Source organism: Odocoileus virginianus, chromosome 3 (genome assembly GCF_023699985.2).
Source record: "Odocoileus virginianus isolate 20LAN1187 ecotype Illinois chromosome 3, Ovbor_1.2, whole genome shotgun sequence".
In the NCBI taxonomy this organism is placed as follows: Eukaryota; Metazoa; Chordata; class Mammalia; order Artiodactyla; family Cervidae; genus Odocoileus; species Odocoileus virginianus.
This window is the reverse complement of record NC_069676.1, coordinates 18,578,950-18,603,767: the sequence shown is the minus strand read 5'-3', so window position 1 is coordinate 18,603,767 and position 24,818 is coordinate 18,578,950. Positions and strand designations below refer to the sequence as shown.

The window sequence follows — 24,818 nt, the reverse complement described above, 5'->3', positions numbered from 1 at the left end:
CTTGTCCTCTACAACCGGAATGGAGTGGTGCATCATGGAACGGTGGAGGACTTTTGTGGGTTGGCAGAGTCGTCACGTGGTGTCGAGTCGGCCACGTGGTGCAGCTGCGTTTAGGTATCTGGCGCCCGGAGCATCACAGGCGCTCTTTTGAGTGCGAGAAACTGTTATTTATTTTTTCACCCATCCATCCTCCTACAAGTGCATTATTTTACTCATTCAGTCCATCAGAGTAAAATATAATAATTCACAGATTTTTGTTCATAGCAGGTGCCTAGTAGTGAACGAATATGCATGCCAACTATAAAGGGAAATATTTGCTTTCATTACCTTGTATTGCGGTACACTATAAACTAGTAAACTAGTATATAAATGAACAGATTTTACTGAATGGCAAGCACTATGAAGAAAACGCGGTGTGTTGTGATTGGGGGGTAAATTGGCTGGGATGGTTAAGGGGGGTGTCTCTTCCACAGGTAAATTTGAAGAACAGGAGAAAAGCACTCCAGCTATAGGAAACAGCGAAAATGAAGACTAACGTAGAATTAAACTTGACGTTCTCAAGAGAGGAAAAAAATCGAGGGTGGGTAATGGGAAATTCCCTACTAAATGACCGTTATTAGGGTTAAATTTGCTAGAAATCTTATCCCAATTCATTTTTTATCATACTTAAAACTCATGCACTTAACACCTCAGGGTATTTTCATTTCTTTTGCAGAAATGAACGATAAATAAAGGAGGTGGGTTCGGGGGCATATTTAATTCTCGTTTCTTTCTGGGTGACTCAGGTGGTTCAAGGTTGATATTGGGCGGGGGGGGGGGGGGCGCGGGGTGCGCACTGCGCTTCGTTTCCTATGCATACGTGCATGCTCAGTCGTGTCCGACTCTTTGGGGCCCTACCGAGAAGGAATCAAGCCTGTGTCCCTTTCAGTGAAAGTTCAGTTCAGTTCAGTTCAGTCGCTCGGTCGTTTCCGACTCTTTGCAACCCCATGAACCGCAGCACGCTAGGCCTCCCTGTCCATCGCCAACGTGAACGAGTAGAGTCCTAACCTCTGGACCGCCTCAAGATTCTGTTTTAACCAATGACCCCTAGGTCAGGCAACTGCGCTGTTTCAAAACACCTGTTGTTTAAAGTCCTGGATCCGTTTTCTGAAGCTTTCTCAACAACACTTACTTGCTTACAGACAGTTTTGTTTTTTAAGTAAATGTGTGTTTAATTTTATTGACCAACTGGTTTCAGCTAATGTATGTGGCGCACCTTCTTTATTCATTAGATACTTGAAACTGGGCAGGATACCGGGAATGGGATAAGCGCCTGAGACATGGTAAGCGATCACGGATGACCTTACTTAAGGGAGAAAGGTTGTAAAGCCAGACAAATACACAACAAATGTAGAAAAGAGGCTAATATAAATTAATACAGGCGCTGGAAGCCCAAGCCAACTACTGCCTGAAAGAGCCCAGCGAAAAAGCTAGGAGGCGCCAGCTGTGCGGGTATCCACGGAAACGCCTCTCCCTCGCCTCCGCTAAAGCTCCACCCTCTCACCACCGAGAGCAAATGACGAACGGGGGTGGCTCCGGCGCAGGCGCAGAGTGAGTCAGTCGTCTGGCGCACCGCCAAGGGTTTTGGGCGGAGCTAGGGTGCGCAAGCGCCCTGCCCTCCAGCGCACGCGTCTCCCAGCATTCTGTGAGCGCGCGGGCGGCGGGCGCCTCGGTCTGGAGATTTGCGATCTCTGAGTGGACGGAGTCTGCCGGCCGCTGCGCCTACACGGACCAGGTGGAGGCAGGGGCCGCCGGTGCACACCCGCCAGCTATGAAGCCTCCTGCAGGTACAGGCCGTCTCTTGGCGTGGCTCTTCTTGTCGGACCCGGGAGCCCCGTGCCTCTTCCCCGGGGTCGCCCCTGGGGCCTTAGAACGGAGCCAGTGACCCTCGAGTGACCTGGGCCCAGGCTGGGGATGGGGGTCGGCGAGTCTGGAACCCCGCCCCCTCGGTTGCCGAATGAATGATCCAGGTTTTTCAGCGCTTCACTCATTCGGCAAAGTCCATTACTTCTGAGGATTGGTCTGCCCTGAGGTGGACTCCAATGGAGTTCTAGACTTAGTTCCACAGCCGGACGTTCGACAGGCAAAAAGCAAGCGGGGGCTTTAGACAGTGATCGGTGCCAGGGCTGGTGGTGCTTCTTTAGGGAGGGCGGTCCTGGAGGGCTTCTCGGAGGAGGTGGCATTTCATTCAGCCTGGACTTGGCGGGGAGAAGCAGCTGTCCCAGGTGGTGGGAACCGCGAGGGAGGCAAGCACACCATTGAGACGTTTGGGGAGCAACAAGTCATTTTGGCTAGGGCACAGCTGCAGGTCCCTTTTATGTGAAGCGCAATGGGGCACCACAGAAGGGTTTTCCTTTAGGGGAGCAATGTCACCTGCATCGGAGAAGGCAATGGCACCCCACTCCAGTACTCTTGCCTGGAAAATCCCATGGATGGAGGAGCCTGGTAGGCTGCAATCCATGGGGTCACTAAGAGTCGGACACGACTAAGCGACCTCACTTTCACTTTTACTCATTGGAGAAGGAAATGGCAACCCACTCCAGTGTTCTTGCCTGGAGAATCCCAGAGACGGGGGAGCCTGGTGGGCTGACGTCTATGGGGTCACACACAGTCGAACACGACTGAAGTGACTTAGCAGCAGTCACCTGCATACCAACCGTGTTTTAGGAAGTCGCCCAGGATGTTGAGTAGGGCCTCCTCAAATTTTGTCTTGCCCAACCTATCCTCCTCCAGTTCTCTCTGCAGCCTATTACAATGATGATGATAATTGTATTAATGATGATAATCATAATTATGTTTATTCAGGCTTTCTTTGGTTCAGGATTGTTAGATCAGAGACCTGGCACATAGGTGACAGTGAATGTTTACAAACATGCCTGCTCAAAGTTTTCAAACCCTAGCTCCACCAAAAGATTTTCTTGACAATTGCAGTTCACTCAGGTCTCCCACCTTTCCTGAGCTCCTGGAGCCCTCCTTTACTGCCAACTCAAATGCAGACTCACAGTCCCTCTTCTGCAGTTCTTGAAATCCAAATTATCCTGCAAAGATTTTCCCTAAGTTTGAAGCAGCCATTTGGCTGGAAAAATCTAACCTCTATTGATTTAAGGGACTTTTTCTTTTCTCAGCTGGGGTGATTATGTCTTCCTGTGGGGGTCATGTCTGGGGATATCTATGGTCATCATGACTGGGGGTACTCCTGGCATTGAGTGGATGGGGACCAGGGGTGCTGCTCAGCATTCCACAGTGCCCAGGATGGCCCCACACAGAGAATGATCCAGCCACAAGTGTTGATAATACTGTTAAAAAAAAAAAAAAAAAAAATGCTACCCAGAGACACCAAACACAGGCCTGAGCCAGCAGCTTCCTGCAAAGACACCCCCACCCTAATGTTTTGAAAATCAGGGCGTTCAGGACCATGTGGCCTTGCACCACTCCTGCCTGCCAGAAGTAGGGAATGAAGCACTGGTAGACGTTTCCTAGAGCAGCCCCTTCTGCTTGCTTGTTAGGTGCCCTTCACCCAGCTGGAGGGAAAGCACAGGCTTTATTCATTAACTCAAGTAACTTGAGACAGGTATAGGCCAACCTACAGATACTATAGGAACGCCATCATGGGCCTCTCTGAAAAAGGGATGTGAAAAGGAACACTGATATGGTAGGGCTCTGGGCAGAGGGGACAACTGTAGGAAGGCTCAGGAAACCTCGAAGAAAGCCTGTGTGGCCGGGAACAGAGAAATTGACCAAACTAGCTGGTCAGACCTGCTGTGCTGGACCCAGTAGAGTCTGGACCAAGTAGAGCAGGGGTCAGTGAACCTGTCTGTGTAGGGCCAAGTGTTTTAGACTTGGCAGGCAGGCCACACAACTTCTTGGTCACAGCAAAATCACCTTTAGCTCAGGGGCTAGACAGAAACAGTTGGGACAGTGTTTGGCAACCGCAGGTGTAGACTCTGATAAAGGGTTTGAACTTTAGTCCTGAGTGGAGCCCTGAAAAGGGGACAGGACCCAACCACAGGGTGTGCAGATTTCCAAAGATGGGGTGAGCGCCATCTGCTAGTTCACGGCATGGGAGCAGATGTTGGCTGTTCGACTTTGAACCATCCGTATTGCTTGCTGGCTATGGAATCAGGTGATCAAAGGGTTCCCATCTGTGACATGGGCAACCTAGGGTGCAGAGGACAGAACTATCTTGGAACCCAGTGAGGGCAAGTACACCACAGAACACCGCCCAAAGATTTTTTAACTGACAGCTGTCGGTAGAGACCAGACTGTCATCCAGAAAACTCTTGGTGGAGGGGGAGGGCTGGGGGCTGGGGAAGTCTTAATTGTCAGGGCTTCCCCCTCTTTTAGAAAAGTAACACAGTATACACGTCATGTGTCACATTCAGGGAACTCGGGGTTCACCCTGCAGGCCGGTGTTCTTTCAGTGAAATGCAGGTATATGCTCAGCACTGATGACTTTGGGGGTCCTGCGGGGACTGTCTGGGCACTTTGGGATGTTGAGCAGCATGCCTGACCCCAGTGATGCAGTGGTATCACTCTCTGATTGTGACAACCACAGTGTTCCCTGGGGGGCAGGATCCCCTTATGCTTGAGGACAGATCATGCCACGCATCCACACACAGCCCTAGGGTCTCCCCCCACCCTGTTACTCTGACCCCGATTGCGGGCTTGACACAGACCTGCCGGGTATGGGGTCTGTTTCCTGGGTCCAGCCTGCACAGGGGATGCCCTGGATGTGGCGGCACCGTGCTCTGCTGTGAACCACCTCCGGTGGGACCTGAGTGCCCAGCAGATCGCCGAGCTCACCACCGAACTCATCGAGCAGACCAAGCGTGTGTATGACCGCGTGGGCGCCCAGGAGCCCCAGGATGTGTCCTATGAGAACACGCTCAAGGCGCTGGCTGACGTGGAGGTGTCCTACACAGGTGAGCCATGCCCAGACCTGGCAACGCCACCTCCTTCCCAGGGATGCAGTGGAGAGAGGTGCTGGCTGGGAAGGACCCCTGGTGGGCCCTGGTCAGCGGGAGGCAGCCAGGCCTGGCTGGCTTGCACTATCCCCCGGGGCTGCATCATCTGAGGGCCCAGAATGGGTGTCATCAGACCAGCTTACCTGCCAGCCTTGAAACTGGAGCCCCAGGGGTTGTTTGTTTCCTCTGAGTGGCTGAACTTGGTCCCCTTTGGTTTTCTGCTCCCTGCTACCTCCTTGTCCTCTGGGTAACCTGATGCCCTGGGGCGCCCTTCTCGTCACTCTGGAGTTTCTCCCCTTCTGTCATCCATGGGGTCTGTCCTACAGCTTTGTGCGGTCAGACAGGTCCTCAGTCCGCCTCCCAAGCCCCGTCTGCAGAGGCTGACGAGGCGGAGAACGCTGAGCCAGGGAAACCCCTGTCTCGGCATCTCTGGGAAAGCTGTTTCTCTGAGAACCATCTAGAATCCCTGAACTCCGGCTGCAGGATCCTCACGTGTCCCTGATGCTGCATGGTGCTGGGTGTGCTGGGCCCGGCTGCCTGCTCAGACTTCAGAGGGGCCACTCCATGGGGGCCAGGGTGCCATGGGCTCAGAGGTGGGGGCCATGGTGCAGGCAGTGGATCAAGAGCCCATAGGCCAGTTTTGCCCCCCAGTCACCTGCTGGGGTGGGACAGACCTCAGTCTCCCCTCTCATCTCCGGCAGGAGGTTCTGGAGGCTGGTTGGTGCAAATTCCCACCTGGGGCATGACCCTGCCAGACAAGATCTAGTCTCTCCACCCCCACTCCTGTGGCCTTTCCATTTCCCCTCAGTAGACCAAATTATATTATTTTTTTACTTTTTTTTTGTTTTTTTGGGTATGCCATGTGGGATGTGGGATCTAGTTCCCAGACCAGGGATTGAACCTGTGCCCCCTGCACTGGGAGTTTGGAGTCTTAGCCACTGGACCATCTGGGAAGCCCCTTACCCTGCCTTGCTGGGTGTTGGGCTGTCTGAGTGCAGGCTGAGCCCAGCCTGGTGCCCCTTCCCGTGCCCCCTCGGCCCAACCCGCCGCCTAAACTAATCCCACACTCTGCTGTTCTGTTGTCATGCTCAGAGCCGTCACATGCACAGAGGCCGCCTCTGTCCTTTTCATGGCTCACTATCGGGCAGCTGGTGTCAGGGCCCCCTCAGACCCTGCCGTGTTTGGTCCAGTCAGCTAAGCAGGTCACCGCCTCTGGAGGGTCCACTGTGCAGCTGACCCACCAGCCCTGGGACGTTCTCAGTGGCCTGGGGCCATGGAAGCCACCAAACCATGATGGTCCTTCAAGCCCCTCGCCCTCCCCCCCACCCCCCCCTCAAAGTACACACTTTTGAAAAAACTGCTCTGTTGAAGGGGGCTTCCCTGATGGTCTGATGATTAGGACTCCACGCTTCCACTGCTGGGGGTGCAGGTTCAATCCCTAGTTGGGCAACTGAGTTCCTGTATACCACACAGTGGTATAAAAGAACTGCTGAGATACATTTCATATACCATGTAATCTGCCCACATTAATCCTAGATTTCATTGGTTTTTAGTGTATTTAGCATATACAGCCATCACCAGTATCTAAATTCTAGAACCTTCCATTACCCCAAAGAGGTCCCCCATCTCCATTAGCAGTCACTTCCTGACAGTGTGAACCCACTCTCTGTGTCTGTGGACCTGCCTGTTCTGCACGTTTCCCATCAGTGGAATCACACCGTGTGTGTCCTTCCGTGTCTGCCTCTCTTACTGAGCATATTGTTCTCAGGGTCTGTTCATGTGGTAGCGAGTGTCAGGGCTTCTCTTCTTTCTTGGCTGAGTGATGCTCCCGTGTGCAGAGGCACATGTGTGTCCAGTCGTCTGCTGACAGATATCTGGGTTGTGTCCACTGTTGGTCACTGCAGATCACACTGCTCTGATGATGTGTGACCGTTTTTTGGGCGGACAGTGTTCTGCTCCTCTCGGGTGTCCACCTGAGAGTGGGGCTGTGGGTCACATGGTGACACAGCAGAAGTGTATGTTCTCACAGTCGCCACATGCCCACTATCTCATGCACATGGTGCGCCATGAAGTATAAAATTGTTGGCACCCTGCAGCATGGCCATGGGCCGCCAAGGCGCCTTTCTGGCGCTGAGTCCCTTCAGCCTCTCCTGGTCTCATCCTGCTCCCTGTTTCCGTCCTTCTCGGCTTGAGGTGTCCAGAGCTGAGTCCCGTCCCATCTGGACCACGAGTCCCTGAGGACAGGGTTAACCATGCTCGTCTCTCACCCAGGGCTGCACCTGCCTGTTTCTCTGCGGGGCCATTCTCTCACCTGTACTGTCTCCCCATTTCAGTTCAGAGGAACATCCTTGACTTCCCCCAGCACGTCTCTCCCTCCAAGGACATCCGCACAGCCAGCACGGAGGCGGACAAGAAGCTGTCGGAGTTCGATGTGGAAATGAGCATGAGGCAGGATGTGTACCAGAGGATCGTCTGGCTGCAGGTGAGTGAGGGCCGGGCCAGAGTGTGGACCTCCCAGATGGAGAGGTCCCGCTCCCAGGCTTCATGAGGTGGACAGAGCCCTGCAGGGGGCAGTGGGACCGTTTTTCCACAACAGACAGTGTTAGAGACAGGAGGGAGGAAAGGTGTGCAGTGCCTTCCCATGTGCACATGTCATCTCACATCCCTGACCTTGCTGGGGTCACCTCAAGGGGACATCCCATCTCCCTCGTGCGGTAAAGGGACCAGTGACAGGGGTGTGCATTTCCTGCCTCCCTGGTGGTGCCCGCTGAGCACTGCTGCCACCGTCAAGGGACTGCATATGCTCCTCGCATGGCTGGTGGGTGGTTCTTAGAACCTGCCAGACATGTCCGCGTCAGAACCAGGAAGACCCTGGGGTACTTTGTGCAGACTCAGGGACTGGGGCCTCAGAAAGCACAGGCAGTGTTTAACTGAAGTGTTTATTGAGACCATTATAGGCTCACATCTTGTTGTTAGAAACGATTCAGAGAGGTCCCAGTTGAGCTTTGTCCGGTTGTCCCCGAAGTCACGTCTTGTGACAGGTCAGTGTCACAGCAGGGTCCTGACATTGACAGAGCTGCTCCATCCATTGCCCTGGGGAGGCCCCTGGCAGCTTTGGTTTGGGACTGTCCTCAGTCACGCAAGGTCCTATGTGGACTTGAATCTGGTTCCCTGGGTCAGTGCTCGGGCCTGCAGTGCTGAGTCCTGCGATAGCTGCTTTGTTAGGAAGTTTCGCTTTTCAGGGAACCTGCAAACTCCCTTCCAGCGTGACTGCACCATTCTACATTCCTTTCAATGATGACATCCTGCTTCCCCACAGCCTCGCAAGCATTTGGCACCATCTCTATGGTTTTCTTGTTCCAGGAGAAGGTCCAGAAGGACTCGCTGAGACCAGAGGCATCAAGGTACCTGGAGCGACTAATCAAACTGGGCCGGAGGAACGGGCTGCACCTGCCAGAGGAGACACAGGAAGTGAGAGCCTAGCCTGTGATGACCCTCACCCCCATGCCCGAGGCCCAGGCCCAGCCCCCACCCTGGCCCAGGGCCCAGGGGAGCCAGCTCTTTCCTCAGCACCCCTCCTCCTTGTTCCTGAACCCAGGCTGGTCAGTTTCTGTTTTTGAAAACCAGATGGACTCTGAATGAACAGTTTAGATCCCTTAAGATGGCCAAAGCTTAGATTCCCCAGGGCTCTGAGAGTGGTGGTCTCTATGGGGCACCCCTACTTCCAGGCCCTTCACTGATCACTGGGAAGCACGAACAGGGGCCTGGGGTCTAGGCTTCAGATATCTGAGCTCAGCACAACTCCTGGGGAGCCCCGAATCTAGAACCCCCCACTCTTTCCATTCCCCTGGACTCTCACAACAGTCTTTATCCATCAGAAAATCAAGAGCATCAAGAAGAAGCTGAGTCTCCTGTGCATCGACTTCAACAAGAACCTCAACGAGGATACGACCTTCCTGCCGTTCACACGCGAGGAGCTGGGTGCGCGGGTGCACAGGGTAACGGGCAGGGGAGGGGAGTATTCCCTGGGAGGGCCTCCTCCCCCAGGGGCGCTCCAGGAGTTTGGAGCCCAAGGTCCTGGATCCTTCCTTGGGCAGTGCTGGGGTCTGTCTGCTGAGGTTCTGCCCGGCCCTGCTCTATGAGGTGTGATCCTTTAACTCATGGTGTCCTCCCAGTCTGGCTCTGCATGGGGGCTTGAAGGCCTGGGGCCTGGGAGGCTTTCTCAGCTTCTACCTTCTTCCCCAAATGCCTTATTTTGAAAATTTGGTGCCTGTGGGAAAGTGGCGAGAATAGTACCAGGGAGACCCCATGCACACCCCGGACCTGGCCTCCTTGTGTATGTGCAGCTCCTGCACTGGGGCCTCCAGACCTGTCACCAGGGACCGTGCCTCCTGCGCCCCCAGGTACAGGCCGTTGGGATGGGGTCCCCACCCATCCTGATGACTATCTTTACATTTCTGGCCCCGATCAGCTCAAGTTAAGCCTCACGTTCCTTTCTGATCTCTCCAGATGCCTTCCCTGTTGACAGACTTGCTTCCTTTTTACCCATACTGACAATTATGCAGAATCCAGGCAGATGGGTAGTGGCCTGTGAGCCCTGCCCGGGGGTCCAACAGTGCTGTCCCATATGCTGTGATACTGCTTGGGCCTCTGGCCAGCAGAGACTCGGGGACATGGATGTGCTCTGTCCTGAGCAGGAGCTTCAGGTCCATCACGCTGACCTCTGCCACTCTGACTTTTTGTCCCCACTGCTCTGTCCCTGGCAGCAAGGCCCATGTGACTCCTAAGGTTTTCAGGCCAAAGGGCCATCCCGGGCCTCTGGAATCCACCGTCCTGTGGGGCTGGCTGCTTTTCTGCCCACTGTCCAGCCCAGGGCCCAGCTAGTTCAGCCTGGCCTCCTGGGCAGGAATGTGAACCCCCAGCACATGGAACAGCCACTCACAGCCCCGGTGACCTGTCTCACGGGGCTGGGATGGCAGCTGGACATGTGTGGCCGCCTGACAGGGTTTCAGTCCCAGCTGAGCAGGAGCCATGCCGGGTCATTTCTCTGGGTTGCGAAAGGCTCTGGGGTGTTATTTTACAGGAACGTAGGTAGTGTGTTGTGTCTCTGTTTTCTCCCCCACCCCAGCCTCTAGAGAGAGTTGTGTATACATGTATAAAACCCTGTCTTCTTTTACTAAGTCCTCATCCCTAGGCTAAACTGACTTCCACCCGGCATCGCCTCTGTAGTGTCGGCTGTTTGCCCCTCATGATCAGTCATTTCTCCCAGGAATCCTGAAGGCTGCAGCTCCTCCCACTGTCACCAGCTCGTGTCCTGGCCCTGTCTTAGTGGGTGTCCTCCCGTGTGTCAGAACTAGCCCCCCACAGCCCTAGCCATGTCCTTGCATCCACGGGCTTCTAGGCCCTGGTCTGTCCACTGGGGGTGTCCTTGCTGTCCTCACTTTCTTAGATGCTCATTGTCCCAGTTTGGCCCCTTCAAATGGACGCGTCCCCGTAGTTCTTGAAGCACCTCCTGTTGGACATGGACTGAGCTGGGCTCGCTGTGTCCTCTCCCTGGCCTGGCTCCAGCAGGGTGGTTGGAACTGAGGTCTGGCTCCCAGGGAGCTATTGCTCCTGGGTCCCTCAGTCGCCCGGAGCTGGGAAGCCCACCTAGCAGGTTCCACCTCCTCCTGCGGCCTCTCACCCAGGAAGGACATGGGAGGAGGCGGCAGTCCACACTGTCCCAGGGTGGCGCCTGTTCCGGGGTGCAGGCCGACCTGGGATGACCGGACAAGCTCCACCTCCCCCTCCCTGAGGGCATCCTGAGGGAGCAGAGCTCCCTGAGTGCAGATGCCTGCAAAGGGCATGGGGAAGCCCAGCCTGCCATCTCATTCCTCACCTCCCATGCAGCGGGGGCTTCCACCCCTCCCACCTCAGCTGGGTGGCTTGCCAGTCCCTTCAGAGCCCCCAATTTGGCCCCAACAGGAGGGCTCCCTGAAGACTTTATAAATTCACTGGAGAAGACCGAGGATGAGAAACTGAAGGTCACGCTCAAGTACCCACACTACTTTCCCCTCCTGAAGAAATGCCATGTGCCCGAGACCCGGAGGAAAGTGGAGGAGGCCTTCAACTGCCGGTGCAAGGAGGTAAGGAAGCACCTCCACTGCTCAGTGCCCAGCAGGGCCCGATCTCGGTCTGCCCTCTCAGCGTCCCCGGGTCTGGCTCAGCCCCCAAGGGCTGCTGAGCTTGCCAATCCCAGGGCTGGTCTGGATGGGAGGGGTTGGCACTTCCCTCTCCTGGCCATGGACTTGACTGGGGCAGAGTCCTGGGTTAGGGCCTTGGTGCTGTGGAGACAGCACTGCTGGCCACCAGCTCCTGGCCCCTTATCCTTCTGGACGTTCTCTGTCAGCTTCCGGGTGTAGTTAGGGTTCCTGTTGTGAACAGGCGTATTTCTCCTCGTAAATGAACCTGGTCGATGTCACTCTGTGTCTGTCCCACTAGCTGGGGAGGCTGAGTGAAGCCCTCAGGTGCCGGCAGAGCCCTGAGCCCAGGGAGGCCCCATGGATTATAAAGACCATGTGTTATGACAGGACCAAGTGCAGAGAAATCCGGGCACTGGGGGTTGAGGGGGTCGTGGGGGCCATGGCTGCCAGGAACCTGAGAGCCCTCCCGTGGACACCTGGCCTATGGCTCCAGTGCTACCGTCTATCTTTCCGTCTGTGGGCTCTAGGAGAACTGTGCCATTCTCAGGGAACTGGTGAGGCTGCGGGCTCAGAAGTCACGTCTGCTGGGGTTCAGCACACATGCCGACTACGTGCTAGAGATGAACATGGCCAAGACCAGCCAGGTGGTGGCCACTTTCCTAGGTAACCCCACCCCCTTGCCCCAGGTGCCTGGGGGGAGGTGTGAGGGCTAGGGGCCACCTCAACTGGACAAGGTGCTGCCTGCGAACCCTGCTCTGTCCACCCTCGGGGGTCATGTGGGGTGAGTGGTGGGGGCTGGAGGCGGCCGAGGGAGGTAGCTGAGCCCCACACACCTCCCATCTCCCACAGATGAGCTGGCGCAGAAGCTGAAGCCACTCGGGGAGCAGGAGCGGGCGGTGATCCTGGAGCTGAAGAGGGTGGAGTGTGAGCAGCGAGGCCTGGCCTTCGACGGGTGCATCAACGCCTGGGACATGCGCTACTACATGAACCAGGTGGAGGAGACACGCTACAGTGTGGACCAGAATCTACTCAAGGAGTACTTCCCCATGCAGGTGGTGACTCGAGGGCTGCTGGGCATCTACCAGGAGCTCCTGGGCCTCAGCTTCCAGCTGGAGGAGGGGGCCGCCGTGTGGCACGAGGATGTGGCACTGTATGCCGTGCGGGATGCGGCCTCTGGCAAGCTCATCGGCAAGTTCTACCTGGACCTCTATCCCCGGTGTGTGCACAGGGGACCCATCAGCCAGGCTGGGCTGGGTTGGGCACTCATTCCGCCCACCCCCAGCAGCCAAGACTGACCCCACGTCCCCCGTCCCCACCCAGGGAAGGCAAGTATGGGCATGCGGCCTGCTTTGGCCTGCAGCCAGGCTGCCTGCGGAAGGATGGGAGCCGCCAGATCGCCATCGCTGCCATGGTGGCCAACTTCACCAAGCCCACACCCGATGCGCCCTCCCTGCTGCAGCACGACGAGGTGGAGACCTACTTCCATGAGTTCGGCCACGTGATGCACCAGCTCTGCTCCCAGGTGGGTGTGGGGCAGAGGAGGGTGGGGCGTGGTGGTCTACAGGCAGGTTGGTACCAGCTTCCGTCCCTGAACCCCACGCCCTGGATATGTGAACAGCAGCAAGGGATGTCCTTGCGGCTCCGGAAGCTGGGAGCCCCGGGTAAAGGCATAAGCAGGGCCGGTTCCCTATGTGTTAAGTCCCAGGGACTTTTCCTCATCGGGCCCCCCCGGATGAGCATCCATCCCCGGGACCTGGTTGCACATGTGCTTGTGCTTGGCCCTCTTGCGGTCAGCCCTCAGCCTGAGAGCCATGCTCACACAAGCTGCCCCGGAGTGTGAGGGGACAGTTCAGAACAGCTCACCAAGCTGTGTGGCCATCCCGGTGCCGTGTTCTGTAAATTTTCCATCACCCCAAAAATGTCCCTCACGCACCTTAGCCATCATTACTCCCAACCCCTACCCCCCAGCCCCTAACAGCCAAGAACCCACTGTCTGTGTCTGTGGTTTGGCCTGTTCTGGACGTTTCCCATCAGCGGAATCACACCCTGTGTGTCCTTCTGTGTCTGCTCCTCCCACTGAGTGTCGTGTTCTCGTCCACGTGGTGGTGAGTGTCAGGGCTTCTCTCCTTTTCATGGCTGAGGGATGCTTCCGTTTGTGGAGGGACCTCTTCTTCTGTATTTCTGAGCAGAATGTTTTGACTTTGAAGTTGTTAAATGTTTCCTCACACATTTTGCAAATTCTTCTCTAACTCAAGGCATAAAGAGTTTCTTCTGAATTTTTTTTCCTGTAAGTTTGGTAGTTGAGCTCTTCATTTTGGTGCTACTGTCTATGGTGTGAGCCCTCGCCCCCACCACCTTTAGCCCCCTCCACGCCCCTCCCCTGGGCAGCTTCCTCTCGATCCACTCAGGGATGACTTGCTGTCCCTGGACCGCTCCTCTGCCGGTGACCCTCATGGCTCCCTCGCAGCCACTGTGTCTTTCTCAGTATAGCTGATTCTCAGTGTTCAAGGCAGTTCTGTGCTATAAAGTCACTGTGAATGTGGAGGGCGCGGTTACTGAGCCACCGCCCCTGCAGACAGTGCAGAGCCAGGCTCCCGTGAGTCTTTGTCACCCGGTTTTCAGGACTGATCCTCACTCGGCTTCATGTGCTCTGTGTTTCTATTTATCGACACCTGGTCTGATACCAGCTGTTGGTTCAGTCATGCTGAGCCCCTGGCTGGCAAGGCTGTGACCCTCACCTGGGCAGAGCTCATCTGACACATGCACTATCTCCGTGAGCACCTCACTGCCTTCTTGCACCCCAGTCAGTGGATAGCACTTCAGCCCTACACTGGGGAGTCCATCTAGAACAGAGAAATCACCCCCAAAAACATGAGAATGCACACATGGGCAGTCAATAGACTGTGAGAAGGACGCTTGTTTGCAGTTGGTATTGGAACCCAAAGGCAAGGGTCCAGTTGCCAGTGACATCTGATTGCCTCCCTGGGTCCCAGGAAGAACATGCCAGGTCACTCAGCCCACCTGGCCCTGTCTCTGCCAGGCCTGGGTTCCAGCCACACTGCCATCAGGTACTGTGTCTTCAGGAAGAACATCAAGATGCAGGAAAGAGGAGAAAGGAGCCCCTGCCGTTGCTGGCCACCTAGATCCACTGCATCTAGGACTCTGTGGGTGGGGAGGGGTGCTGTGACCTGCTGGACGGCAGGCTCTCTGCCTCCCTGTGTCCCGGGTTGGTCAGGGTCTGGGGCCTCCTACAGTTCCCCCCTCCCCCGCCCCCACAGGCCGAGTTTGCCATGTTCAGCGGGACGCATGTGGAGCGGGACTTTGTGGAGGCCCCGTCGCAGATGCTGGAGAATTGGGTGTGGGAGGCGGAGCCGCTGCTCCGGATGTCCCAGCACTACCGCACGGGCAGCTCCATCCCCCAGGAGCTGCTGGACAAGCTCATCAAGTCCCGCCAGGCCAATACAGGTGCGACTTGGGAAGGAAGGAGCTGCCCAGACGCCAAACACCCAGCGCCCCACCTCCTTCCTCCCCTCCCCCCGGGGGAAGTGGCCCGGACACACACCCAGCCCCATCTCCCCACCCCCACCTCTCCCCAGGTCTCTTCAACCTGCGCCAGATCGTCCTGGCCAAGGTGGACCAGGCCTTGCACACGCAGACAGCCGCAGACCCGGCCAAGGAGTACGCCCGCCTGTGCCAGGAGATCCTCGGGGTCCCCGCCACGCCAGGTAGCCGTGCTCCAGCTGGGTGCCTTAGGGGTCGGGGTGGTGGCCACTGCCCAGGTGGTGAAAGTCATCTAGTGACGTATGACGTGGGGACTGTTTGACAGGCTTCAGCCAAGGCCCAGGAGGAGCCACTGACCTCTGGGCTCATCTACCACAGTCCTTGGGCCTGTCCCTCCAGCTGTGGCGCGTGGGGGCCACAGTAGGCTGGCGGCTCTGCACATGCTTTGTGAGAAGCCCAGGGGGTCAGGAGAGGGTTTGTACCCGGATGTGTGAGTAGTGGAGGTTTGAACATGCGTGTGTTGGTGCGTGTGCACACGCCGTTCACCCCCCCCCACGGGCCTCTGAGACGCCCTTCAGGGAGTGCGGTAACCAGCGCGTTGCCCACTGTCCACAGCGAACCCCGACTCGTCAGAGTCTGAGCAGCTGACCTCGTACGGTGCTCCGGCTGAGCCCTTGTGAGCTTGAGCAGAAAGTGGGCAAAGACTTACTTTCCTCTGTCAGTTGCCCACGAGACCCCCATTTTCTAGAAGTGTTAGACCAGTTCCCCTCCTGTGGCATGGGCCTCAGACGGGGCTGCTTCGAGGCCCTTCTCTCTGGAAAAATCCTGAGGGGGCCCAGGGGCCATGACCAGAGCTCTCCTTGTCCATCCTAGGGACCAACATGCCTGCGACCTTCGGCCACCTGGCGGGTGGCTATGACGCCCAGTACTATGGCTACCTATGGAGTGAGGTGTACTCTGCTGACATGTTCCACACGCGCTTCAAGCAGGAGGGCGTCCTGAGTGGCAAGGTGAGAGACCGGCCTGGGCCCCATTGCCCTGAGGGCTCCTGCCCCCTACACCCCCAGATGCTGGGTATCCTTCCTCCCTGGTGATGCCGAGGGCCCCTTGGAGCCAGGGAGGGGTGCGCAACCCTCCTCCAGCCCCGCGCCCTCTTGGCAGGTCGGCATGGACTACAGAAGCTGCATCCTGAGGCCGGGCGGCTCCGAGGACGCCAGTGTCATGTTGAAGCTCTTCCTGGGTCGTGACCCCAAGCAGGACGCCTTCCTCCTGAGCAAAGGGCTGCAGGTGGAGGGCTGTGAGCCGCCAGCCTGCTGATGGCATAGGGCTCTGGCCCCCCACCCTGGCGGGCCCGGCCACATGCTACCTGTCCAGGTGCCTTAGTGCCCAGACGGGGCAGGTGGGGGGCTCCAGCCCAGGGACCGGGCAGGGGAGGGGCTGCGTGTCCATCCCCCTCCCCCCTGCCCAGTCCCTGTGTCCCCATCGGCCCACATGGGCTGAAAGGTCTCCATCTGGAGGTGTCTGGAAAGTCTCCTGTCTGGTCAAGACGCCTCTTTGTTGCACTAATGCAGCCCTTTCCTGGGAGTTTTCCCTAGTTAAAAAATAGTTCTTTGAAAAGCAGCCATTAAAAAAAAAAAAGATTCAGTCCTGATCTCTGCCTGCCTCCCTTCCACTGCAGGAACAGTGCTGTGGCCAACTGGTTGTTTTTCATTTGTTTGGAGTTTTTTGGCCTCGCCTTATGTCATGCGGGATCCTAGTTGCTCAACTGAGGATCAAACACATGCCCCCTGTGTTTGAAGCACAGAATATTAACCTCTGAACTGCCAGGGAAATCCCCGATCCAGTATAGACAAGCAACACAGGGAGTGGGTCTGGCCTGGGCTGGGCAGGGGGGCTCTGGGTTCAAGCCTCAGGGTTAGGCTGTTGGGTGAGTGGGGCCTCCTGGGAGACCCACCTCAGCCGGGCTGAGCACAGGTGGCCACTGGCCAGTGCACCGGTCTCATCCACACATGCTGAACTGCCCGTGGGTGTCCCCACTGTTGGGGACCCCTCCATGCCAGAGGGAGTCAGGGGTCCCAGGTTAAAGCAGGCCTTGTGGGTCATCTCGCCAGCCACAGGGTTCAGCCCAGACATCGAGAGGTAGTCCAGTTGAGGCTGGTGCTGTCAGGCCCATGATTTTTGTTGAAGCGGTTTGGGGAAAGAAATTCTGTTTTCCCCCCAGACTTGGAACTTGGAGAGTATGAGCGGTCTGGCAGAGCTGTCCTTAGACAGAGGCCACTCGGCACAAAGGAGCCCATGCCGTGAGGGCGGGCCTCCCCAAGACCCCATTGCCACCCCACACTGGGCACTTTGAGCCACTGGATCACCTCTCCTGTCACCTGCAAGCCAGAGTGCGTCCTTGACCACATCTCAGAGACCCCACCTGAGATGTGGCACAGCCGAGGCTGGGCTTGGCAGAATGCCCCACCTTGGAGCCTCCAGGGACCTACCTAGGTGCCTGCCTGCCCGACTTAGGGCTATGGCAGAGATATGGGGAGAAGAGGTGGTTCTGGTCGAGGGGGACGCAGGGCAGGACCTGCCCAAGACTACCCGGGCTCCTGGCCTCTGTTGAGTCTCAGAACAAACACCATGTTTGGAAGGGTGTGTATGTTAAAAGTATATCACATGTCTGCTAATTCAGTATAATGGTAGCAGGAAACAGGGTTAGCTCAAGGCTGGGGACGGGCAGGGGGTAAGGGAATGAGTATCCTTGGCTGCCACCTTCCTGGGATTCAAGTTTGAGTGTGCTCAGACACTCAGTCACATGTGACTCTTTGTGACCCCATGGATTGTAGCCCACCAGGCTCCTCTATCTGTGGAAATTCTCCAGGCAAGAATACTGGAGTGGGTTGCCATGCCTTCCTCCAGGCTCCTCAGCCGTCAGTTGTGGCTGCAGGGGCTGTCTGGCCCCAGCAGGAAAGTGAAGAGGGAAGGGTTTGGAGATACCCCAGGGCCGTTCCACCTGCTTCCCTTTGCACCTGTCTCCACGCCCCCTCCCTCCCTCCCTCCCTTCATGCCCCTACTCCAGTGTCTCTCCATGTTCTGTTAAGGGAGATGAAGAATTTCCTTCTTAAAAGGGTAGTTTGAGTTGGTTATTCTGTTATTCATAGCTGGAAAGTACAACCAAGCACTTTTGAATATTTTATTGATCACCTAAAGGAATTGACCCAGGGTGATGCATCCAAAGAGGATTCAGAAGTCAGGTTTGATAAAAACTGCTCCCAACCCTGTATACCTGCTGAGTGTAAGGTAAAGAATGAGAAGACAATTGACATGGTCATTATCAAAACAATATATTTCTTAGGCAGAGGGCATTGGATCTCCTTCAGTGAATCTCTGCACATAACTTTGATTTAGAAATTCAATGTATTTGATTATATATAATTGTATAATTCTTTTTGGCCGGACCATGTGGCATGCGGGATCTCAGTTCCCTGGCCAGGGATCAACCTGTGCACCCTGCATTGGAAGCAGAGTCTTAACCACTGAACCACCAGGGAAGTCCTCCCTAACAGTTTTCTGATGGACTCAATATCCATTTAGAACATAGATAAATTTTGTTGTTGTTATTTAGTCCGTAAGTCATGTCTAACTCTTTGGTGAACCCACAAACTGTAGCCCACCAGGGTCCTCTGTCCATTGGATTTCCCAGGTAAGAATACTGGAGTGGGTTGCCATTTCCTCCTCCAGGGGATCTTCCCAACCCAGGGGTCAAACTCAAGTCTTCTGCTTGGCAGGCAGATTCTTTACCACTGAGCCACCAGGAAAGCCCAGATGTATTTTACTACAGGGTAGAATAATTCTTGGGCTTCCCTGGTGGCACTAGTGGTAAAGAACCCACCTGCCTATGCAGGAGAGAGATAAAAGATGAGTTCAATCCCTGAGTCGGGAAGATCCTCTGAAGGAGGGAATGGCAACCTATTCCAGCATTCTTGCCTGGTGAATCCCTTGGACAGAGGAGCCTGTGGGCTACAGTCCATGGGGTCACAAAGAGTTGGACACGACAAGCGATTTAGAACAAGTGCCCACAAAAGTTTTTAATTGGCACCCTGTCTCATTCTGTATCATGTTTCAGCACTTGGACAGCTCCCAGTTCATTGCCGCACTTCCTGTGGCCTGTTCCTGATTAGAGTTTTGGCTTCTTAAGTCAAACTGATTGCATTCATGTTCCATGACATTTCAGAAATAGGGAATTCCTGATTAGGGATTAGGTAGGATTACCTAGGCAGTGGTGAGAACATTCCAAACAAAAAGGAGACCCTAATAATTATAATGATGGGTTGGCAGGAAGTGTTTTTACTGAGAGAATACAAGAACAATCAGTATAAGATTAAAATATGACACTGCAAGCCCAAGACTTTTTATTGGATTGTTGGGGAAGGTTTGGGGTGGTTGGAGACAATGTCTATGCAGGTGCCTATCTGTTTGATTGGAAATATTCCTACGTGAACAATTGACGTAGTTGAAACAGCAGATGAGTTTCCCTAACGGGTCTTCATGAACCCAGAACCTCAGCTCTAGCTGCACACAGAGTGGGTAATCAGAAAAAGTGTTGTCAATAAACATGCTTTATTAGCAGCAGATGAAGTATCTATGGATCACAGGGATAATGATAGTTGTTCTTAATCTTTGTATCTAGAATGATACATATTTTAAAATATTTATTTGAAAAAAAAAATTTGGCTGCATGGGGTCTTACTGCAGCATGCAGGGTCTTTTGTTGCAGCATACGGGCTTAGTTGCCCCGTGGCATGTGAGCTTTTAGTTCTCCAACCAGGAATTGAACCTTCATTCCCTGCGTTGGAAGACGAACTCTCACCCACTGGCATACCAAGGAAGTCCCTATTATTTTGAATTAAGCAAGGCTTCCCTGTGGGGAAGCATCTGCCTGGCAAAGAATCTGCCTGCAATGTAGGAGTCCTGGGTTCGATCCCTGGGTTGGGAAGATTCCCTGGAGAAGGGAAAGGCTACTCACTCCAGTGTTGTGGCCTGGAGAATTCAGGCCCTATACAGTGACCCTATACAGTCCATGGGGTCACAAAGAGTCAGACACGACTGAGCAACTTTCACTTCACATTGGTCAGTAGCATTCCAGCTGCAGGAAGAATAGGACCTTCAGTCCTGAAGGGGGAATCCAGGCAGCACACCTTCCATGTCATAGGCTAAGCCTGGAAAAGTCAGTCTGAAAAAGATGGGCTGAAAAATCATCCAGCACATTGAGATCATTCAGGATGCTATAACAAATGACCATGGACTTGGTGGTTTCACTAACAATGTGCTTTTCACCATTCTGGAGGTTGCAAGTTTTGTTTTAAGAATATATTACCAACTTATATTAACCGTGGTAGTTTTATTATTTAATAGAATACTAGTGACATAAATCTAGGGAATTCCCTGGTAGCACAGTCGGTAAAAAATCTGTCAGCAGTGCAGGAAACCTGGGTTTGATCCTCGGGTCAGGAAGATCCCCTGGAGAAGGAAATGGCAACTCCAGCATTCTTGCCTGGAAAACTCCATGGATGAAAGAGCCTGGCAGGCTACAGTTCATGGGGTCACAAGAGTCAGACAAAACTTAGTGACTAAATCACCACCACCACAACATAAATCAATATATTAATATTACTAATAAACTATCATTAAAACAATAATTTTACTATATAATGTCCTATACATTTACTAATGTGTTAATGATAATATCTAGTAATAAGTTATTATTGTTTTATTGGCAAATCTATGTCTCAGGCATAGTGCTGAATATACTGAATTTTCACCCTTATTTTTTTTTTAGGCCGTGCCACGCGGCATATGGGCTCCAGTCCCCCGATCAGGAATCGACACTGTGCCCCCTGCAGTGGCAGCGGGGAGCCCTCTAGACCGCCACTCGATTTTCTCCCTTAATGAAGAAATTCGCGCGTGCTCCAGGAGCGCGCGTGTGCGACTGGGATATGAGGACGTCCTCTGAGGTAGGAGGTATCTCAATCCTGCGGAGACACCGCCCGCCCAGAGAGGGCGCTATGACTCAACTCAGCCGCCTCCAGGGGACAGAGACGCAGAATCGCGCCCGGAGCCTTCTGGGACTTGTAGTTCTTGGCCTCGTGGTACGCAAGCGCGCTGCTGAGTCCGTTGTGGGCGCGCGTCCCCGGGAGACAACGGCGGTGTGAGTTAACTGGGGCCGCCGATGGGGGGCGCGGGTAGGCCGGGTGCTGACGGGTCCACGGGTCACGGAGCACTGAGCTCCTCTTCCGCGGCGGGACTCAGGTAGACTAGGCTTGTGCTGTGGGTTACCTGCGCCCACAACTGGGGCCGCAGCACCCGGGCATCTTTCATCCGGGCCGCGCAAACAGGATGCGGCCCCGGAGCCTGGCTTCCGCGCCTGTGCGGGTAGTTAGGCTATCTGGGGTCGGGATGGGGTCTGGGGAGGGGTCCCGAGTGGGAGGGGTGGCCTGGACTGTTACCCTTGGGTTTCCTCCACCTGTCACACTGCAGGCGCGAAGGAGAGTTAGAGAAGTCGGGCAGCTTGAACCTACCTTGTGAAACAGTCCAGCACCTGCCCTGTGAAAATACCCCTGCACGACAGATCTGTGGGACAAACTCGGCTGTGAGGTAAATGGAGCTCTCAAAGGCCTAATGTTACAGGGATATGGAGTAAACTGAATGCCCAGACTCCTGCGTGTAGACTCATTGGGCGCTTGGGCAAACCCAGCGGGGAGGTCTCACCTTGGATGGTTCTGACCCCTTGGAGGGGTGATACTGGGCAGTGTCTGAGGCCATCTGTGGTTGTCAGGACCTGGGGGCTTCTGGCATGGAGGGAATGGAACCAGGGATGCTGCTCCACACCCCACAACGCCCAGGACACCCCTCAGAGAACAATCCAGCCCCAGTGTAGGTGTCAAGGAGGAGAGACCCTGGCTTAGCCTTAACATTGTGATTCCAATGAGAAGCTATCAAGGGTCTACTCCACTGATACCCAGACACCCCTGCTCAGGAATGAGGTCACAGCCGAGCTTTCTTCCAATGCCTCCTGTTTCCTGGGGTGGATTGCCATTTTTCCCTGCCAGGAAGCCCTCATCAGTGCTTTCTTAGGGAGAAAGGACAAAGTTTCAGTGATTTGAACCCTGAAAGGGAAGACCCTGAGGCAGGTGCCAGAGGCCTAGGTGAATGAGGGCCAAATGTGGTCACGGACATCAACCACAAGGGAGGGGGAAATCCCTTGAACCTCCCGAGGGTGGGAGCAGATTGATTGAAAGAGCTCAAAAAGGGATAGGGGGTCCTGAACTCATTACCATCAGATGCAATTTAAAGTCCTGAGAGCAGATAGATCAAGATGTCATAAGGCTCTGGTCCCCCTGAAGCCTCCAGGGGAGGGTCCTTCCTGCCTCTTCCAGCCTCCTGTGGTGGCCGTCAGTCCTTGGTGTCTCTTGGCTGTGGCCACATCACTCCAGTCTCTGCCTCTTTTGTCCCATGGCCTTCTCCCTGTGTCTCTTTTTTAAAAATATTTTTATTTTTCTGGCTACACTAGGTCTTAATTGAAGCATGCAAGATCTTTAATTTCACATGTGGGATCAAGTTCCCTGACCTGGGATCAAACCCAGGCCCCCTGCATTGGAAGTGTGGAGTCTTAGACACTGGGTCACCAGGGAAGTCCACATGTCTATTTTTTTCCCCATTAAAATTTTTATTTATTTATTTTTGTCTGCACTGGGTCTTCGTTGCTATGCATGGGCTTTCTCTAGTTGTGCTGAGTGGTGGCTACTCTTCGTTGTGGTATGCAGGATTCTCATTGTGGTGGCTTCTCTTGTTGTGAAGCATGGGCTCTAGGGTGAGCGGGCTTCAGCAGTTGTGGCACACAGGCTCAGTTGCTCTGAGGCATGTGGGATCCTCCTGGACCAGGGATGGAACCTATGTTCCTTGCATTGGCAGGCAGACTTCCAACCACTGGACCACCAGGAAGTTTCAGCATTTAAACTCTCAGTTGTGGCATGTGGGATCTAGTTCCCTGATCAGGGATCGAACCTGCATTGGGAGCACAGAGTCTTAATCACTGAACCACTAGGGAAGTCTGTGTGTCTTTTTTTAAAGACACCAGTCATATTGTATTAGGACCCTCTCTATCACAATATGACCTCAGTTCAGTTCAGTTCAGTCCCTCAGTCCAACTCTTTGTGACCCCATGGGCTGCAGCATGCCAGGCCTCCCAGTCCACCACCAGCTCCCAGAGCTTACTCAAACTCATTGAGTCAGTGATTCCATCCAACCATCTCACCCTCTGTTGTCCCATTCTTCTTTCGCCTTCAATCATTCCCAGCATCAGGGTCTTTTCAAATGAGTCAGTTCTTTGCATCAGGTGGCCAAAGGATTGGAGTTTCAGCTTCAGCATCAGTCCTTCCAATGAATATTTAGGACTGATTTCTTTTAGGATGGACTGATTGGATCTCCTTCTTGTCCAAGGGATTCTCAAGAGTCTTCTCCAGCACCACAGTTCAAAAGCATCAATTCTTCAGCGCTCAGCTTTCTTTATAGTCCAAGTCTCACATCCATACATGACTATTGGAAAAACCAAAGCTTTGACTAGATGGACCTTGTTGGCAAAGTAATGTCTGTTTTTTAATATGCTGTCTAGATTGATCATAACTTTTCTTCAAGGAGCAAGCATCTTTTAATTTCATGGCTGTAGTCACCATTTGCAGTGATTTTGGAGCCCCCAAAAATGAAGTCTGTCACTGTTTCCATTGTTTCACCATCTATTTGCCATGAAGTGATGGGACCCAATGCCATGATCTTAGTTTTCTGAATGTTGAGCTTTAAGCCAGCTTTTTCACTCTCCTGTTTCACTTTCATCAAAAGGTTCTTTATTTCTTCTTTGCTTTCAGCCATAAGGGTGGTGTCATCTGCATATCTGAAGTTATTGATATTTCTCCCAGCAATCTTGATTCCAGCTTGTGCTTCATCCAGCCCAGCATTTCTCCTGATGTACTCTGCATATAAGTTAAATACGTAGGGTGACAATATACAACCTTGATGTACTCCTTTCCCGATTTGGAACCAGTCTGTTGGTTTATGTCCAGTTCTAACTGTTGCTCCTTGACCTGCATACAAATTTCTCAGGAGGCAGGTCAGGTGGTCTGGTATTCCCATCTCTTTCAGAATTTTCCACAGTTTATTGTGATCCACACAGTCAAAGGCTTTGGCATAGTTAATAAAGCAGAAGTAGATGTTTTTCTGGAACTCTCTTGCTTTTTCGATGATCCAACGGATGTTGGCAATTTGATATCTGGTTCCTCTGCCTTTTCTAAATCCAACTTGAACATCTGGAAGTTCACGGTTCATGTATTGCTGAAGCCTGACTTGGAGAATTTTGAGCATTACTTTGCTAGCGAGTGAGATGAGTGCAATTGTGTGGTAGTTTGAGCATTCTTTGGGATCGGAATGAAAACTGACCTTTTCCAGTCCTGTGGCCACTGCTGAGTTTTCCAAATTTGCTGGCATATTGAGTGCAGCACTTTCACAGCATCATCTTTTAGGATTTGAAATAGCTCAACTGGAATTCCATCACCTCCACTAGCTTTGTTCATAGTGATGCTTCCTAAGGCCCACTTGACTTTGCATTCCAGGATGTCTGGCTCTAGGTGGGTGATCACACCATCATGGTTATCTGGGTCATGAAGATCTTTTTTTATATAGTTTTTCTGTGTGTTGTTGCCACCTCTTCTTAATATCTTCTGCTTCTGTTAGGTCCATACCATGTCTGTCCTTTATTGTGCCCATCTTTGCATGAAATGTTCCCTTGGTATCTCTAATTTCCTTGAAGAGATCTATAGTCTTCCCTATTCTATTGTTTTCTTCTATTTCTTTGCATTGATCACTGAGGAAGGCTTTCTTATCTCTCCTTGCTATTCTTTGGAACTCTGCATTCAAATGGGTATATCTTTCCTTTTCTCCTTTGCCTTTTGCTTTCCTTCTTTGCACAGCTACTTGTAAGGCCTCCTCAGACAACGGTTTCGCCTTTTTGCATTTCTTTTTCTTGGGGATGGTCTTGATCCTTGCCTCCTGTACATGTCACGAACCTCCACCCATAGTTCTTCAAGCACTCTTA

General features: G+C 53.7%; 2 protein-coding genes across 2 annotated transcripts in view; both read left to right on the top strand.

The window, feature by feature from the left end:
• Nucleotides 1–1,673: 1,673 nt before the first annotated feature.
• Nucleotides 1,674–16,330, top strand: THOP1 (thimet oligopeptidase 1). The gene is made up of 13 exons (XM_020895379.2): nucleotides 1,674–1,826; nucleotides 4,749–4,961; nucleotides 7,337–7,485; nucleotides 8,367–8,474; nucleotides 8,882–8,984; nucleotides 10,968–11,128; nucleotides 11,713–11,848; nucleotides 12,035–12,401; nucleotides 12,506–12,707; nucleotides 14,464–14,650; nucleotides 14,782–14,910; nucleotides 15,560–15,696; nucleotides 15,848–16,330. The coding sequence occupies exons 1-13, from the start codon at nucleotides 1,811–1,813 to the stop codon at nucleotides 16,001–16,003; spliced, it is 2,064 nt and encodes a 687-aa protein (XP_020751038.1). The 5' UTR covers nucleotides 1,674–1,810; the 3' UTR covers nucleotides 16,004–16,330.
• Nucleotides 16,331–16,414: 84 nt separating this feature from the next.
• Nucleotides 16,415–24,818, top strand: part of LOC110138374 (zinc finger protein 555) — a 34,107-nt gene continuing 25,703 nt past the window's right edge. The window contains 2 exon segments of the mRNA XM_070465010.1: nucleotides 16,415–20,882; nucleotides 21,212–21,328. The gene's annotated coding sequence lies outside the window, so the exon portion shown is untranslated.

Coding starts and splice junctions, on each gene's coding strand:
- THOP1 (XM_020895379.2), top strand. Junction 4,962..7,336: donor CGTGGAGGTGTCCTACACAG/GTGAGCCATGCC, acceptor TCCCCATTTCAG/TTCAGAGGAACATCCTTGAC. Junction 14,911..15,559: donor CGGGGTCCCCGCCACGCCAG/GTAGCCGTGCTC, acceptor TGTCCATCCTAG/GGACCAACATGCCTGCGACC.